Source organism: Brachyhypopomus gauderio, unplaced genomic scaffold (genome assembly GCF_052324685.1).
Source record: "Brachyhypopomus gauderio isolate BG-103 unplaced genomic scaffold, BGAUD_0.2 sc124, whole genome shotgun sequence".
Taxonomy (NCBI): Eukaryota; Metazoa; Chordata; class Actinopteri; order Gymnotiformes; family Hypopomidae; genus Brachyhypopomus; species Brachyhypopomus gauderio.
In genome coordinates this window covers 237,004-255,103 of record NW_027506945.1, presented here as the reverse complement: position 1 = coordinate 255,103, position 18,100 = coordinate 237,004, and the positions used below count along the sequence as shown (strand labels likewise).

The following is an 18,100-nucleotide window of genomic DNA, read 5'->3' as shown; positions in this document are numbered from 1 at the left end:
GTTTGAAGTTGTGAAATCTCACGTCACATGACTCACGACACACTTCCTCTGGATTTGCTGATTCTTTAGACATAATGCTATGACTTACATGACGCTATGAGTGGGGCACAATAGCATAAACATTCAAATCTGCATTAGAAAAAAGTCACTTGGCTGAAAAGAATGATGGGTCCTCACTGAAATCCAACATAACTGTGTTGTTGACCTGTAATCAGGGGTGAGCTGGCTGTGAACATTACCCCCTTAGGAATGGTACTGCCCTGTGTGTAAAGGCAGCGGGCTTTACTTAAAACATGAAACCAATAAAAGCCAATAAAACAGTATCATACAACTGCCCCATTCTGCACTGCCAGGTTTACCCCAGGAGGGAGAGAGGCAGGCCAGGAGCAGGAAGGAAGCTACGCACACACACACACACACGCACACACACACACACACACACACTGGAGCAGAACGGAGCAAAGGAGACCTCTCTGGGAACCTGGTACAGTCCTATGAGACAGTAAGTCACGTGTGTTTGTGCCCTTAAGAAATGGTCAGCAGATGATTCATCTGTTATTGTTCTGTACATAAAACTGAACATGGGTTATGTTCTGGAAAGTGTGTGTGTGTGTGTGTGTGTGTGTGCATATGTTTAGGAGAGATCATTAAAAGTATAAGAAGATTGTTTTAGACAACAGCTGTCAGTGGCAACAATAATCCTTTTATAACTGGAACTCCCATGCCTTGGGACACAATTGGAATCAGAGCGGTGATCATTCATGACTTCCACAGTATTCCATATTCCACAGCGCTGCTGGGGGTGTAGGGTCTCGGTGTGGGGCTGAGAGAATGAGGAGAGATCGCACATCTGCGCTCAACAACACGGAACCTTCCCTTAGTCACAGTGTGGAAACACTGGAGGAAGTCTTGGATTCTGGAACCTTAAAGGAGTAACGGAAACTTGGGGAGTCATGGAAACGTAGTCATGCAGGGATGGTGTGGGTGGGGCCCAGAGTTTTGGTCCTGTCTCTAAACATTTATAGCCTCAGTTTACATAATACTTGGTAATTGAGCAGAGACAGTGTTTTATATTCTGGTTCTGTAGGACTGAAATTGGGTCACAATGATGACTATGAAGTTAAAGAACAGAATATCAGGCTTAATGCTTAAATATTTGCATAACTCTTGGTTAAAATATAAGTTCCACAACAGAACGCCCTTAATCACTGTCCAGTTAAGTCCAACTGGTCATGGAGTTCTTGCTTGTTTTCCATGTCAGTGTCTGTTGTGAGGCGGCATGATTGTCGACTTTGGTATAGAGCCAATCCCGGCCGTCGAGATCCTGGGATTAGGACAGATTCATTGCGTTCCTCAGCTGGACTCTGGTCCTCTGAAGCTGTTGGTGATGACAGCGTTTTGTGTGAGTGTTTGTCTGCCTGTCTCCCAGGGAGGCCAGTAATCTCAGACCAGAAGAAGGTCCTGCTACAGAATGGTCTCAATTTGGGGAACACCCTTGATCATACTGCTAGGGCTGATGTCCTGCTTCGTGTGTGTGTGTGGTTGGGTGTGTGTGTTTTGGCCAAACCTGAAGTAAAGCAGGCCACACTAATTTCTCACCCAATACACTTATCTTCCTCATGAAGGGAAAATTGAATTTGGCTGCACAAACAGGCTTGCAATGAGGGTTTGGAGAATGTGTGTGCAAGACATTTGTACTGATTATGTTTCTAGGTTATTTGTCCTTCTTAATACATGCCACTGTAGTGGAATTTTCTATTCATTTTAAAAGAGAATGCAAGTGTTTGGTATGAACTGACGTCCCTTTCGTCTGTGTGTTTACAATCACTGTTAACACATTGAAATAATCTCCCTGGTCCCCATACTAACATAGAACATGCTTTATGTCTTTTACATTTTATAGAGAACAACCAACTGTTGAACTGTGCAAATGTTGCTCTTGTACGTTGAAGACTGCAACAGTACAGGTAGCATTTACAAAGATCCCACGCGTGCAGCACAAAGTTAAATATTCTTCTGTGTGGACAAGGTTCCTTAGAGAATGAATGAGTCATGTTTGATTTTCCCACATTTCCACATGTTTGAATTTTGTCTTTGATGCAGTTACATATGTGCATGAACTGTGTCCTTTTCTTTTTTCTTAACACAGTTATGATCCTGCTGCACCACAAATGGATTCAATAATCCACAATAGAACCCCGTGCTATTACTGCAAAGCTTTCTCCGTTTGAGCTCTTTGTGGACTTGAACCATAAAGTGTTTGAATTGAAGAGCCTGATTCCAACCGTGTTTAAACGCCTTGGTCCCAGATTCTGCTAATAAAACCCAGACCGGGTTAAAGATCCTTTCTTCGCTCAGATGCTGCTCATCCTGTTCCATGTGGATGTTCTGTGTCCATGCAGGCTGCTTGACCCAATTATGGAGTCGTAGGGAATTTGGGGGGGGGGGGGGGGGGGTGATTTGGAACCGCCTCTGCCTTAGTGTCTGCACGCCTGTCGGTCAGAAGGACGGACGGTCACTGCTGCAATTTACAGCTGTGAAGGGTGTCGAGGCGAACTGAGCTTTCAATGAAAGCTTTCCGCAGGAAGATGAATGTCTTAGCAGCTATGATGAAACATGTAAGCCTGACACGGGCGCGTTTGGCTGAAGAGAGACGGTGGTGGAGACCTCCTCCCTGGATGATCCTCCGTGGGCTGGAGTAGCTGCGTTCTGCTCCCAACGTAGCATGCGAGGGCCTCTCGTAGGTCGTAGGAGCTGAGTTCATCTCCTTCGGCACCGCCGACGTTTCCAGACTGCCGTGCGATGTGTGACATTTGTGGAGCAGAGGTTACGGCGTCGACCTGTGGCCGGCTGAGGGCTTTGGCGTAAAAAAAAAAGGACGTGCGTTTTACATGCCGTGGGGAGCCTCTTATATTCATCAGAAGGGGAAAACCCTGCACACAACGCCTCATTCTTCTGCCTGAGTAGGACTTTACTTACGGCTCCAGAATTCCACCAATTCCTCCCCATGACTGCAGCCTTGAGTAGTGACATCAGACTGGAGCCATTGGCCCTAAAAAGCAGCCATTGTCCTCCCTACAATGTCTTCCTACAGCGGCTGTCCACAGAGCGTGGGGGGTGGGCTCACAAAGGTCAAGCATCTTCAGACTGGCACTGGTCCATCTCCCGTTTACCCTCAGAACCAAGTTAACCAAGTGTCTGCGCCAGCTCCAAACGTGTCAGACACATCAGTGCTGTCTGATCACAAGTGCTGACTGCTGACTGTGAACGCTACTGAACACTTTGTTCAGACTTGTGAATACTACTGAATCCTTTGCTGACCGTTGACCATGAACACAAGTGAGTCGATTGTCAGTGTGAAAGATCAGACACTACTGTGAAGTCACCGGTTCCATGTTTGCTGGTTCTCGAGCCACGTGCATTTTTCTGTGGTGATGTTTCAATTATGGAGCTTCGTTTCATGAAGTGTCAGTGTCGTGAATCTTCCCTGAGAAGAAGCAGCCAAGATGCTCTCAGTGTCGTAATTCTAACAGTCTGGTATGTGCCTGGATTAGGAAATCAGTTCACATTTGCTCCTCTGTTTTGCATAAGAGCGAGAATCAGAGGCAATGTTTCTGTGATTGTGTTTGTGATGGGTAAGTGGCTGCATGTGGACATTTGTGCATTTGTTTTGTCAGAAATAACTGTGGCAGATATTTTTGTGCATCACCTATCACTGAAGAGATGACAGCGAAGTCCCACAAAGATGAAGAAATCCAACATTATCTGTGGCTTAAGGCTGGAGGCCCCTGTGTGGAGAAGGGCACTGACCTTCTGATCTGAGCTGCAGAGCGCACGCTCAGGGGCAGGTCCATGAACCACGGCTTTGTCTTTCATCTCATCATCTTTTCTTCTATGCGCCTCTGGAACTAGCAAGACGCTGGCGATTCCTGGATCTGGAACTGGGTTTCCAAGTGTTTTTAATAGGCTGGATAAAGAAAGTGTCCCCAGAGCGGTCATTTGGTGCAGGGTGTGTGTAGGAAAGGGTGAGCGGACACCGCCACACACACACACACACACATACACACACACACACACACACACACACACACACACACACACACACACACACACACACACACACACTTGCACAGCTGCCAAATGAAGTCTTAAGGGAACCTGAACAATGGAGGCCCGCTTAGGTGGAGTAACTCTGATGGGTCCGCCTGAGTCACGTTAACAGTCTCGGACCGAAACCGGAGCTGCCGCATCAGTCAGGGTGTTGGGAATGAGCTCATCCTGCCGGGAGGGCAACGCCTGCCAGGCAGGAAAATATCCGGGCGTGACTTTCTATATTTAAATAAATATCCCCCCGAGATCAAAACAAAGCCACGATAGCCTCACGCACAAGCCTCGTCTGTGTGGTGGAGGAACAGGGCTGATGGGACAGGTGCACGGGGTTAAACGAGGGAGGACGGAAACAACCGCACAGAGCACTACGGGTCATCTCCCAGACCCTGCCCCTCCCACCTGTCAATCATGCATGGCCTCACCCATTTCTTCCTTATGAAAATACATGATGCTGGGAAGAGCTGAAGAGCACGTCCTTCCTGTTCGGACAGAACAAGGATGAATGTCCTGAACGTGAGAATGACAAGCAGACAGTTTGTTAAAATTAGAACTGAGTTTATTTGCCTTGCCAAGTGAAAAAAAAACACTGCATTTTCTCATAATGTAGCAGATTGTCAAAACACAACCTGTGGTAATTGGAGTGAAAGTGTATTTGACCTTTTGTGTAGAAATTGTGTACCATTTTTCCTAATATATCAGACGTACAAAAAAATCTAAGAAAACTCATCCAGGAGTTTAAGTAACGCTTTAAAATTATATTGATTGACACCAAAAACATCCTTACTGCTGTAACAAACAACTTTGTAACGTGCTGAAAATATTTACAGAGCAATATTAATACTTTACAAAATTAATAGTTGAGTGTATATGAGCAATTTACATACATCATTACACTCCATTTAATATATGCACCATAGCAACCTTATATGGTAACAGTGAGTTCATTTACTTACTCACAGATTTTTGTTTAATAAACGAGGAGATAACATGTTAGACTTCATGAAGTTTCCTAATATAGTTGCCAATTATAAAACAACTACATGTTGCTTTCTGAGGTCATCTCCTTGAAACATCAACTTTAATTCTTATTACTAAAAATGCTTGAGTTTCCAATATAAACGACAAACCAGTTAAGATGCCAACTGGAAACAATTCAGCTTCATTAGCTGTGCAGCCCTTGAATTTTAAATTCAGGTAAGAATTACATTAAAACCATGAGTCACTCAAACCCAGACCACTAATTTGTATACAATATCAAAAGTGTCAGATGTATTTTCCTTAAATCCCCTCCTGTGTCCTGAAGCCCAGGGGAGTCTGTGGTGGCCGGGGTGTGTGTGTGTGTGTGTGTGTGTGTGTGTGTTCACTGTCCCACGAAGTGAATGTGGTAGGTGAGCTGGTGGCCGTTGTCCCATGCGTACAGCACCTTCTCCCTGGGGTTGTAGTCCACTTGCGTCACGAACGCGTACTCGTTTGTGAAGGGCAGGTGGGGCGTGGCCTCCGTGTTGGTGTGCGTGTCGTAGGCATACGACACCTCCGCCTCCTTCTGGTTGTAGGCGTCGACGGCGTACAGCACGCCGCACACGATGAAGCAGTTGCCGTACGAGTTGCGTCTCAGGCCGGTCCTCCACGTGGTCTCCTTGCGCAGCGAGAGGTCGCCGGGGTCGAGCCGGCTGACCACGATGACCTCCTGCTGGGAGTAGTCGTAGTCCAGCGACGGGTAGATGACCCACAGGCCGCTCTCGTCCACGGCGAAGTCGATGTCGGAGTGGCCCCTCCACTTCCACGGCGTGGTGTCCTCGTAGACGACATCGTGCAGCAGCGTCCAGGCCGCCACGTAGCGCATGCGCAGGTCGTACTTTATGATGTTCTTGGTGAAGGCCCGGTTGTAGTAGAAGGCTCCGTTGTAGACCACGTGACCCGTGCCGATCCAGTTGTAGGGGAGCTTGTAGAGGTTACTCCAACGACCTAGGGTTAGCGCAGCGTTAGCGTGGAAACCTTCACGTCACGATTACACCGTCACACTCCAATGCTGCTACGTTTGTCCCCACCTTGTTTGAAATTCTCCAGGTTGCGGAACTCCACCAGGTTGTTGCCGTAGTAATAGTTGGTGACGTAGATCTTCTGGTCCTTGGCAAGGGGATCCTTCATCCAGGCCCCCTCGTTACGGCCGTAACTGTGGTGCTTCACTGGCATCTCCACTGATGCAATGGTGCCTTCACACTCCAGGGATTTACCTGCAAGAACACACACGCACGCAAAAAAAAACATACCCGCGCACACACATACACCCACACGGACGTCCACATACACGCACACACACATGCGCATGCACGAACACACACAAACACACGTTACCATTGGAAAAAGAAATAATCACCACTAAGAGATTCAGTGATCAGGAGGTGAGGGGTTAAGAGATCCAGTGATCAGGAGGTGATGGGTTAAGAGATCCAGTGATCAGGAGGTGATGGGTTAAGAGATCCAGTGATCAGGAGGTGATGGGTTAAGAGATCCAGTGATCAGGAGGTGATGGGTTAAGAGATCCAGTGATCAGGAGGTGATGGGTGAAACATACCTGCTCTGGTCCAGTTGGATCTCCCACTGCTGACCTTGCTTATCAGAACAGGAGTGATAGTAACAGTGGGTTTGTCGATCGCCGGTGGAGACTGGGAGGTGCTTGTGGTTAGAAATTCCACAGCACTACTGCTGGTCTGTGAGGCAACTGCTGTTGATGTTATTGTTGGTGTTGCTGGTTTCATGGCAACAGTTGTGGTGGTGGTGGTTGTCGTTGGCGCTGCTGCCGTGGTACCCTCTATGGCTTCCAAGACGAGTTCGGAACCCCCCTTGTCAGCAATCTGGTGCACGGTGTGGGCTTTGGCTGGGTTTCCTTTAAACATCGAAAGAGAAGAATGAATAGAGCGAGAGAGAAACAGGGAGGGGAAGAGGCAGAGATTACAACCTACAGTTCAGTGTTTCACCCCAAGTATCCCAGATTCCACTGCTGCACATCAAAGAAGATATTTATTATTAATGAGATGTTGCACCCATAGTAACTTCCTGCCCTCTAAGCAAGTCTCTCTTGCCGATGTTTGGATATGGCATTCTCAAACCGGACGTGTTTCATGTTGGGCCATGTCAAACAGATCACCACCAGACAGCGTAAGGGGAAAGACCCTAACCTGAGCCCTCTCTTCCGGCACCGTAGGACAGTCTGGAACCTGACCCGCAAGCACGAGTGTCCGGGGCAAACGTGAGCGAAACGTGAGTTTACACGGCAGGCTCCATTAGCCCGGCTGCCTAATACAGATGAAGACGGGCCTTCAGTACGAGAGAGCACAGGGAGGTTCCCAGAGTGGAGAAGGGCGTAGATCAGGACGACGACCAGATCCCAGAAGCTCCATCAACATCATGAAGTGTTCAAAGTCCCTCCCAAGGGAGGTAGGATTAATTAGTTTTGCAACTCCATAACCTTTATATACGGGATCACTGCCTAAAAGCTGTTCACAATTACCATTAATGACTGTTACAAAGTAATTCAGAATATGAGGAAAGAGTCTATGAGGAAGACTTCATGGACAGAGCTCACCATGGATGCTGGATTGCTTGGCACGCTACAGCAATAAAGCCTCTTACTTCCTACACCCGTGTGTGTGTGTGTGTGTGTGTGTGTGTGTGTGTGTGTGTGTGTGTGTGTGTGTGTGTGTGTGTGTGTGTGTGTGTGTGTATAACCATTACAACAGAAGACCATAGGGAGGAGGTTTATTTACTTAATGTTCTTTAACAATATAAAGGTTGGAACTATGGCTGCAAGGCCTAATCACACGCTGACTGTAATTACACTACAATAAGTGTGTGTGTGTGTGTGTGTGTGTGTGTGTGTGTGTGTGTGTGTGTGTGTGTGTGGCTGGCCCCACACCTCTCTCCCCTCTCTCCGCAGTGTTAGGCTGAGAGTCGTCCACCCGTTCTGCCTTGTAGTAGGTGATGCCCCTAATGACCCCGGGCTGGTGACCTACGACCTTAGTCTTGGGCGTGGGGTCAGGCTTAGCGGCTTTGGCTGGTTTGGCCGGCGGCTCCTTCTTCACAGGTTTGATGGGTTTCTCTTTGGGCTGCTTCGCTGGGGGTTTGGCTGCCTGGGGTTTGGCTGCTAGCGCCTTTTTGTTGGGGGCTTTTCCGGCTTCTTTGGGTTTATTTTCCGTGGCCTACAATGCAGAGCAGTATGCTAGTTAATGTAGAGTAGTATGCTAGTTAATGTAGAACAGCGTCTGCTAAATGCCCTAAATGTAAAAATATAAGTGTGTGTGTGTGTGTGTGTGTGTGTGTGTGTGAGAGTGAGTGAGTGAGTGAGTGAGTGAGTGAGTGAGTGAGTGAGTGAGAGAGAGAGAGAGAGAGAGAGAGAGAGAGAGAGAGAGAGAGAGAGAGAGAGAGAGAGAGAGAGAGAGACCTGGGCCTTGCTGTCAGCAGCCGAGTCCTTCTGCAGTAGCTGCAGTCCCAGGCTGGAGATCTCCTTCTTAATGCTGACCATGATGTCAGAGTAGTTCTCGTATCTCTTCAGCTGATTGGACAGATTCACAACGCTGTCCCTAACGAAGTCATTCTCACGGCTTAGATTTGTCTTTATCGTCTGTGGACAAACCAAAACACTGGATGTATGTTCTGTACCTCCTTCACTCTGCTGGTATCTCACTGTTCTTTGTGACTTGGTTTCTTTTACCTCCTCCAGAGTGTTCATCTGCGTTACCACCTTATTCATGTATGCGTGGACCTTCATCAGATCCATACTGTACAATGTCCCCTCCAGCAGATCCACCATAGACTGGAGCTACACACACACACACACACACACACACACACACACACACACACACACACACACACACACACACACACACACACACAAACCTGTTACCAATAATCAAACTTCCCTTGAAAGTTCTTTTAAAATCCATTTTTAAGAACATCGTTGTTTTATCTTGGCAACACAGTGATGCACACACGCCCAGGAAATACAAGACAAATGTGTGTAACTCAAACCTGCCGTGTTTCTGAATGGACTCCTCGATGACATGAAGCACACATGTTTTTTCTCTATGGCGGCATGTGGCCACTGCTAGTCACGGATACGACTGAAACAGCCTGAGATAAAATTCAACTTTGTTTTACATTGTTTACATATGTGTATATTGGATTATAATCTCCAATTAAACCAGTGGACATGTCCAGTTGGACTCTGGAATAAGTGTTGACTTTAGTTCACTTAACTGCACCATGGCTAAAGCCATGAAATCCAAACAGAAGCGTGCCACTAGCACACCACAGCCACGCTAAACAATACCACTGCGGTGCAGAGAATAAACCAGACAACTAATATCTATACAGCACAAACTGACCAGTGACACTTCCGACTTCAGACTGTGCCCAGCAGACATTTCATGACAACAGTCTACAGATGGAGTAAAGTACAGAGTTACTGTGCACCTGCAGGACCTGTAGGACAGTCTATGTAAGAGATGCCAGTCTATGGTCTATGGCAGGTCTACCAGGGTTTCCAGTCATGCGATGGGTGTGATACGTGTTTAATGAGTGTGTGTCTGCACCACTGTCTCATTCATTTCCTGGTGAGGTAGAGTGAGAGTGATGGAGATGTGATGGTGTGCGTGAGGGTGGAGTCGTGCGGAGCGATGGCCTCCACCTTCAGCAGCTCGGGCGCCTGTTTCTTCAGCTTCTCCATCCTCCACTCGTTCTCGCAGGGGTTCAGAGCCGAAGGCGGCGCCGTGCACGAGCACTTGCAGTCGGAGCCCGAGCTGACGGTCTCCACGGCGTAGAAGTCATCCACGCGCTGGGCGCCCCCGCGCAGGCGAGAGCAGGCCTCAGCGCTGAGGGGCCGCATCACACACTTACAGCGGCAGTCCGAACCCTCAGAGGTCATCCGCACCGGCTCCAGGTCACCGAAGAGCTGTGAGAGAGCGAGGAAGAGAGAGAGAGAGAGAGAGAGAGAGAGAGAGAGAGAGAGAGAGGACATGTCAGGAGGGTGATAAACACTTTCTAACCCTGGAACGTTCCAAGATGAGGACAGACGAACCTGCCAACCCTTTACATTCTTACTGCTTCTGCTCCACACATGTTTCCTCTGATCTCACAGCATACAGAAACACACTGCATGTACAGTGGTCCTGATAATGGCATCTAAAGAGCCCCTTTAATTTTGCCCTATATGAAATATACACCACAATTCCTGAGTGGGTGTCTGAAGATAAATTTATACTAAAAGTGTAATATTAAGTGTGAGATCACATACGAAGTCATGACCCTGACCTTGAACTGGTGGGGCTTTAAGGATTTGGGAAACCTTTAAGGAAGCTTTGAGGTGAACGCATCAGACTGATTTGAATTTATTAACTATGATGCTGCCTAGACTTGCATGAGAGACGACATAGCAAACATGTACCAGAACAAGTTGAGGCAGGACAACCTGCCCATGCTGCTTTTACACCATAAACACAGCTCAGTTGAACCCAGAACCACAGATCTGTTTGGTCTCTTTCAGTTCAAACCGCCGCCTCGCTTTTCTGGGCATGACCTCTGGCAATGACCTCTGGCATGACCCTGGCAGCTCTCTGGAGGTCAACCAGCACCAGTGCAGAGAGCTGCTGACCCCCCACTGGCCGTCTGAGGGTTTCTAGGGGGGGGGGGGGGGTGAAGGTTTTTAATCAGAACGTCTCGCAGAAAGTCAAAGCCCTATTCACCTCTTCAGATCACAGCAGTATCTAAGCAACCGGTACCTGGGCCTCAACTACACCAGGCAACAGATCTGAACTGTGAATATCTACAAAGGCACTCACACTGACTAAATCCACTTCATTAGGAGTGGGACAAGAAAGGCATCAGCAGCAGGCAAAGAAAATTCAATAAATATTCACACTCTCTCTCTTTCTCTCTCACTCCCTCTCACTCATTCTCTCTCTCTCTCTCTCCCCCCTTCTCTCCATCTCCTTCCCCCTCTCTCTCTTTCCATCTGGTAGACATTATAAGCTCCCTGACCGGTGAGGTGACGTCCACCGTGGCCGGTCTTTGAAGCCGGCCCTGCAGGGACTACAGACGCCCGTAAATTCAGCGTGGCAGTGAGACTTCGGTGGATACCGTCGTCCATCCAGATCCAACATCTCATTATTTACATTTACACCATTTGGCAGAAGCTCTTAACCAGAGTCCCTTTCATCATTAGCAGTTTGACAGTAGGTGTGCTCAATGGGATTATTGATATGATCATTCAAGTAATAATAGTATTATTATCTAAGCATTTTTATACAGTGCTGCTTTTTCATGCAGTGCTTCACTGATATACTTAATATAAAATATATATCAAATAGAAAATTATCAAATAGAAAATTATAAGTGTGAAAAGGGTATGATATGTATTAAAAATATATTAATGTAGAAGAAAGGGGCTGTAAGATGAGGGGAGAGATACGAGAGATCATAAAAGATCATAAAAGTGCTGCGTGTCTGTAGGTCTGTGTGTCTGTATGTATGAGTGTCTGTATGTATGAGTGTCTGTACGTCTGCGTGTCTGTACGTCTGCGTGTCTGTACGTCTGCGTGTCTGGATGTCACATTATTCACATTACTATCATTCACATTACTATCATTCACATTACTACCATTACTATGCAGCCTTCTGACACTCCCAGAATCCGTATGTGTGTACAGTATGCGGAGCAGCGCTGGACTAGACGTGCGTCCCAGACGACAGGCAGGGGATGACGTCCTCTGATCGGTGTTCTTGTGAGCAGCCGGCCATTTCATTAGTGGTGACCTAAGTCAAGGCCCCTGAGAGTCTTCCTCACCAGTGCGACTTTCATGAGGAAGAGCAGTCAATAATGCATTGTAGTACTATAGCCACATGTCAGTTATTGCAGTACTGTATAACCTAATACACCCAACTGGGATTTTATTGCCAAAGGCCAAAAGGAGTTTACGGAAGTCTAAAATCTGTGTTTCTGTTCAGTCATCAGCCCAGGTGATGTCCACCTCTGGACACACACCCTGCTGGACACACACCCTGCTGGACACACACCCTAGTGGACACACACCCTAGTGGACACACGCCCTGCTGGAGACACGCCCTGCTGGAGACACGCCCTAGTGGACACACGCCCTAGTGGACACACGCCCTGCTGGACACACGCCCTGTTGGACACACGCCCTGCTGGACACACGCCCTGCTGGACACACGAACCACTGGACACACGAACCACTGGACACACACACCTGCTGGACACACACACCTGCTGGACACACACACCTGCTGGACACAGGACACGTGCCACCATCTGGGCCGTGGGTCAGGGCTGTGGGTCAGGGCTGTGGGTCAGGGCTGTGGGTCTGGGCACGGGTGTCTCGGGCAGCAGCTCGAAGGACTCCAGGCGGGCTCCAGCCTTCCCCTGACGTTCAGAGATCTCTTCAAAGAGCCACATGTGGAAGTGGTTACAGGCAGTGAAAAGAACCCAGCATTTCACAGATTCTTCACTGTAAGATCCTGCTGTCTGAGATGATGCACTTTAAGACATCCGTTTGTCTGATCTCATAAGTGCCACGTTGCAATGTCTGTCTCTCAGTCTGTGTGTGTTTGTGTGCATGTGTGTGTGTGTGTGTGTGTGTGTGTGTGTATGTATGTATGGATCATGAGTGGGTGTGTGTTTTGTAAGGTCATGCACTGTACCCAAGACAGGATTAAGTCTGACCAGATCAGAAACTAAATATGAAGTCCACCTGCCCGACATGTGCGCATTCAGTCCAACAAAAGCTGACGAGAGAATTCTCTCTTCACAAGGGGGATTAGAACCAACAAGCCAACCGAAGTAGAGCACAGAGCACCTCCATGGTAACCTCTATGGTAACCTCCATGGCAACCTCCATGACAACATCGCTGCAGTGTGCACACTGAGCTGGGAGGCTGATGGCACAGGAAGAGTTTAACCAACTCTGCAGTTCTATTGTGAGGCACACACACACACACACACACACACACACACACACACAGTACAGGCCAAGTGAGTTTTAACAATAGGTTCATTTGTTGAACTAGGGGGGATAATGCACTGTGACTTCAACACTATAGCCTTGAGTTCCTAAACGGAGCTGTTAAACTGAGTCATTGATTACACCGAGTCCAAATGAGTAGAGACAGGTCACATAAACATATGCCATCTGTTGGGACACCTGTCACTCACACGCTGTACCACACCCCCTCCAGCAGACCACACAGGGACACCCACCTCGGACACACTCCACAGCCACTGTCATCTTTCCAGAATCATCCAGCAGGTTGCCAGAACTTCACAACTTAATCCGTTACCCTGGAGCCAGGATCGTAGTTTAGCTTATGATGTGATTCTCCCGTTTGGGAAGCGTTTTCATTGGCTGCCCTGTGGTGCTCTTGATGAGGACATTAAAAGCAACTCCAGGCTGTCTGGATTATTCTGGAACATTATAATGCAGAGAACTGCAGAAGCGAGCCGTGATCACGAGGGCCAAACCCACGCATGTCCATGGGGACGCCTGCACCAGCTGTCCTGCTGGGCACTAAACAAACCCACTAACAAAGGCCCTCAAGCCAATCATCACCAGGTCATGAGACTGTAACTCCGAGGGCAAATGTGTTTACAGTGTAAGGGTCTCTACAGGCCCTGCAAATATCTAAACTCAGGTCTGTTGATAACGATAACACCACTCCAATAAGACAGATCAGCACACACACACACACACACACACACACACACACAAACACACACACACCATTAGGCAAGCAGTCTCAATTACCCTGAACTAGTTTAGCAAGCTCTCGTTGATTTTGGAGATACACTACCACATTCCTGCTAGGAAACTTTATGTGCGATGGCTCCCATTAAGTGTCTGTCATCCTGCTGGGTTCAGCCAATGACTGAGAGACATTTGAACTCAACTGAGCAGACAGACCAATCACAGCCTTCTTCTCATTTATGTCAGCAGCGCACTGGAGTCGGTCTGGCTCGCTGCCTGTAACATTCTAATCCCTTTTATTTTTGTGGTTGTTTGCTTTGTTCATAATTCTCTGATATTGCTCATTGTTACTGCAGGCACAGAATCACTGGTTTAGGTTTATAGTATGTGGTTCATTTATATTTTTTCCCCAAATATATTTCTGGAGGTAACGCATGTTGTTCTTGTATCTCTGGTCCAAGCGCTCTGTTTGAGTATGGAGCACTTCTCTCCATCGAACAAAATCGTTTACAGAAACCCAGACATCGGAAGAGCAGAGACAGAATTACGATTTTGAGAGAAAATGTAATTATGGCTAAAAGCAGACGTCCGGGGGAGGGGGGGTGGGGTTGTACCCTGGACCGGCTGCGAAGGCTCCGGTCTCCCAGTACCAAACAGCCACTGACCCTCAGCTCCTGTGGTTGAGCGCTGGCTCACCAGTGACCCACTGGGTCAGCTTGCAGTGCCCATGGAACCGAAACACTTCCTGCTCATCTCAGAGTGCAGACAGCAGGCCACGGGATCTCCTCACTGCCCGCGCCACACATGCTAATCTCAGCCTGTGTTAGGGTTTGGTAACCAGGGGCGACATGATGTTCAGTGGCAGGATTTTCTCAGAACAAATACATATGAAGCCCTCGGAGGTCTGGACGTGATCCATGATGGTCACTGCACTAGTTGTTCAGAGGACGGTCGAACGGAACAGATGTTTATCTCGAGCGTGGCAGCTGATTTGACTACCGAGTAAAGCCACAGCCCCAGATGGCGGATAAAAGAGCGGGAATGGACGAGAAAGTCTGACATAAACACAGCAGTGATTTTCCTTAGCATCTCCTTAGTTATTTAGAGCCAAACCACCTCTCTCTCTTCCTCTCTCTTTCTCCTTCTCTCGGCCTCCTTGGAGAGTTGAAATGTAGGTGAGACACACCTGGAGGAGATGTGACCCTGTACTGCAGGTGAGACACACCTGGAGGAGATGTGACCCTGTACTGCAGGTGAGACACACCTGGAGGAGATGTGACCCTGTACTGCAGGTGAGACACACCTGGAGGAGATGTGACCCTGTACTGCAGGTGAGACACACCTGGAGGAGATGTGACCCTGTACTGCAGGTGAGACACACCTGGAGGAGATGTGACCCTGTACTGTAGGTGAGACACACCTGGAGGAGATGTGACCCTGTACTGCAGGTGAGACACACCTGTCTGTCTCTCCCAACCTTCCTTCGCTCCTTCCCTGGCCTCAGGCTTGCGTGACTGACACAGATACAGAGCACTGCATTTGGTGTGGACTGTTTGTCAGAGACTCTTATCAGAAGTAACCTGCGTATTGTTCCCTGTGATGGCACGCACTGCACATGTGATACTGCTAGCACCACACCGCCCCTGCTACACCAGCCGAGCTGCACCAGCGTGTGTGACGTGAGTGATGTGGGTGACGTGGGTGACGTGGCCGACGTGGGTGACGTGAGTGACGTGAGTGACGTGGGTGACGTGGGTGACGTGGCCGACGTGAGTGACGTGGGTGACGAGAGCGAACATGCTGCCTGCAGTTCCTGTTTGGTGCTGCGTTTCTTACACTTGGAACTGACCTTTGATATTTGGAAGCTGTTTATGTTAAAGAATGAGGAAGGACAACAAGTAGACTCCTTCTAAGGGGGAGAATACCTGAGGATAAGCCAGTCCTCAGAACTTAGACCTGGACTGTACTGGACTGACCTGGACAGAGTTTGGATGAGTGTTCGGTGGAGCCTCTGTTTGTTTTCTCTGCCATGACCAGATCATAGGTTTGATAACCTGCATTACTCTGCACAATATTAAAACATGATCGCATTACATGTTACACTTAACACAATTAGGGCACATGTTCTGTTACACACACACACACACACACACACACACAGTGTGTGTGAGAGCGCAGGGTGTGTCGGGATGGTGTGGGAGGGGTGCTGGTACTCCTATGAGCTACAGCTGTGTAAGCAGAACTATATTGTTTTTAACCCCAGTGGAGCTTCACTCCTGCAAATGCACGGCTGGGCCTGGTGCCCAACACACACTCACACACCCAACCAAAGGGGGATTTCACACCACACGCATGCTCCGCTCCAGCGGCCGCTCAAGTGCCTGCTCCGTGTGCTGACGGAGATCTGTATCCAGCTGCGTCCAGGACATTCGCTCCCGGAGGACAGACGGAGCAGGAAGAGTTCTGCTGCAAATCGGCCAATCAAATATATAAACCCAAACGACTGAGAGGGCGTATAGGAGGCACTGTACAGGTCTCCTGAAGTTCAAAGGTCACGGAACAAGGCTTAGCCTCTGTTCTAAATGTCTCGTTTTGCAGGAATAGATTGCACTAATCACCAAACTTAAACCACATGCGTGAACTCGTATTCAAGATCCAGGTTTTTCAACAACACGATCGGGGAGCCGTTGTGTTTAATTTAAGGGCTTCCAGTTCTTCTCGAGGATTAAAAGTGGCAATTTCTGGAAATCCGAGGAGTCGGAGTGTTCTCGCAGATGGGCACGTGCCAGACCCTGGTTCTATCTGTGTAATGTGTGAGAGCGCTCAAACCTTAAGTGACATTTTATCCGGACTTTTAAAAAATTTTGTCCGCGAAACTACACCACGTAAGCCAATATCCTCTTTCCTATCCAAATGCGCTCCCTGTCACTCTGTGGCTTGTGCGCTCGTTGCGCGTCTCCCAGAGTAAACGAGATGAACGCGCTTAATAAAAACAGTCCACATTTGTCAAGAGCAGAGGAAATGTGGTCATGTTCTCCAATCATTTAGTGCTCCCATTCTTGTTTTTTTAACTGGTGCATTAACCACATAATATACGCTGGGTCACTTGGAATTACATGTTTCAGGAATGCCGATTACGAAGCGTCTAAAATTTCACAATTCCCTGATGATCGTGTTTCAAAATCAAACGAGAACTGTGCTTCTTTCTTCAGACACTCCCACGATGCCTTCTTCAGAAACAGCGTAGATAGTTAGGTCTATGCTACTAGACTGGATTATGTCTTTAGAGTAGCAGGTTAGGTCTATGTTACTGGACTAGATGTCTATACAATTCCCAGGGAGCGTTGCAGGGTGGAAGAAACCCTTTTCTTCTAATCAGCGAGCACGCAGTTGAATTATGAGCATTCTCTCCTAAATATTGTGAAGGATAAATCTGTATAGGCATTTACAACGGTTTAAAATATATATATATATATATATATATATATATATATATATATATATATATATATATAAAGAGGACAATTGATTTGTGCTGACTGTAAGGTGCACAAAGTCCAGTGCGTCCACTCGAGTTGCAAGGTGAGTTTTAAAAAGACAAGATATAAACACGGACCGAAAGCCCAACTGTATGCAACCATCCTACCTTATTTATGGCGAAGGCATTCTCGGTCAGGACAAGCACACACACGCACGTAATAATATTCCTGTAAGTCCACATTTCTCCCAAAATAATCATCCGTTATCCGCAGGTTTCGGAGGACCGCGTGTAGCACCTGTGGGCTATCCCGAGCCTGCCGTGGTTTCAAGCCTCTGATTAACAGCAGTAATAATTCACTGCTGCATGTCTTTAAACGCAGGCGTTTAAATGTTCGCTTCCCCGCACGGTTGGTGCACGCAGCGCTGGGGCGCACTGCACTCTCCAGATGGAGTATTGACACGCGCACACCCACTACCATCCCAGTGCGCGAGCCCAGGCGGGGCCACGCTGCCAAACTCTCAGTTACACGTGGTCTGACCTACATCTGTTTTGATCAGAAATTCAATGCAAAAAAAGTGTTGAAACGTACAAAATCAATAAACGTGTATAAAAGGACTGAATATTACATATAAATTCTAACGATGAATTAACTGTTGAAAAATTGCAAGGAATGAATATAATACTGGTGGTGTGTCTACCTTGTAAGTTCATGAGAGCTGTAGCGATTTCACGCACACTGAACCAATATTTT

At 47.8% G+C, this 18,100-nt stretch overlaps 1 protein-coding gene and 1 long non-coding RNA gene across 2 annotated transcripts; one reads left to right on the top strand and one right to left on the bottom strand.

Moving 5' to 3' along the window:
* Positions 1–449: 449 nt before the first annotated feature.
* On the top strand, positions 450–12,897 carry LOC143498919 (uncharacterized). The gene is made up of 2 exons (XR_013125996.1): positions 450–502; positions 11,130–12,897. It is a non-coding gene; the product is annotated as an uncharacterized LOC143498919 (long non-coding RNA).
* On the bottom strand, positions 4,651–17,826 carry olfml2a (olfactomedin-like 2A). The gene is made up of 8 exons (XM_076993825.1): positions 17,515–17,826; positions 9,800–10,063; positions 8,822–8,929; positions 8,552–8,731; positions 8,027–8,309; positions 6,686–6,997; positions 6,159–6,344; positions 4,651–6,075 (listed from the first exon to the last, which is right to left on the bottom strand). The coding sequence occupies exons 1-8, from the start codon at positions 17,605–17,607 to the stop codon at positions 5,471–5,473; spliced, it is 2,031 nt and encodes a 676-aa protein (XP_076849940.1). The 5' UTR covers positions 17,608–17,826; the 3' UTR covers positions 4,651–5,470.
* Between the last annotated feature and the right edge of the window lie 274 nt (positions 17,827–18,100).

What these genes read in the sequence shown, in the direction of transcription:
- olfml2a (XM_076993825.1), bottom strand. Translation starts at nt 17,607, where the DNA reads ATGATTATTTTGGGAGAAATGTGGACTTACAGGAATATTATTACGTGC. An exon ending in AGATGAACACTCTGGAGGAG is followed by an intron (nt 8,732 to 8,821) that starts GTAAAAGAAACC and finishes GTTTGTCCACAG; the next exon opens with ACGATAAAGACAAATCTAAG. An exon ending in TGCGGAGAGAGGGGAGAGAG is followed by an intron (nt 6,998 to 8,026) that starts GTGTGGGGCCAG and finishes CGATGTTTAAAG; the next exon opens with GAAACCCAGCCAAAGCCCAC.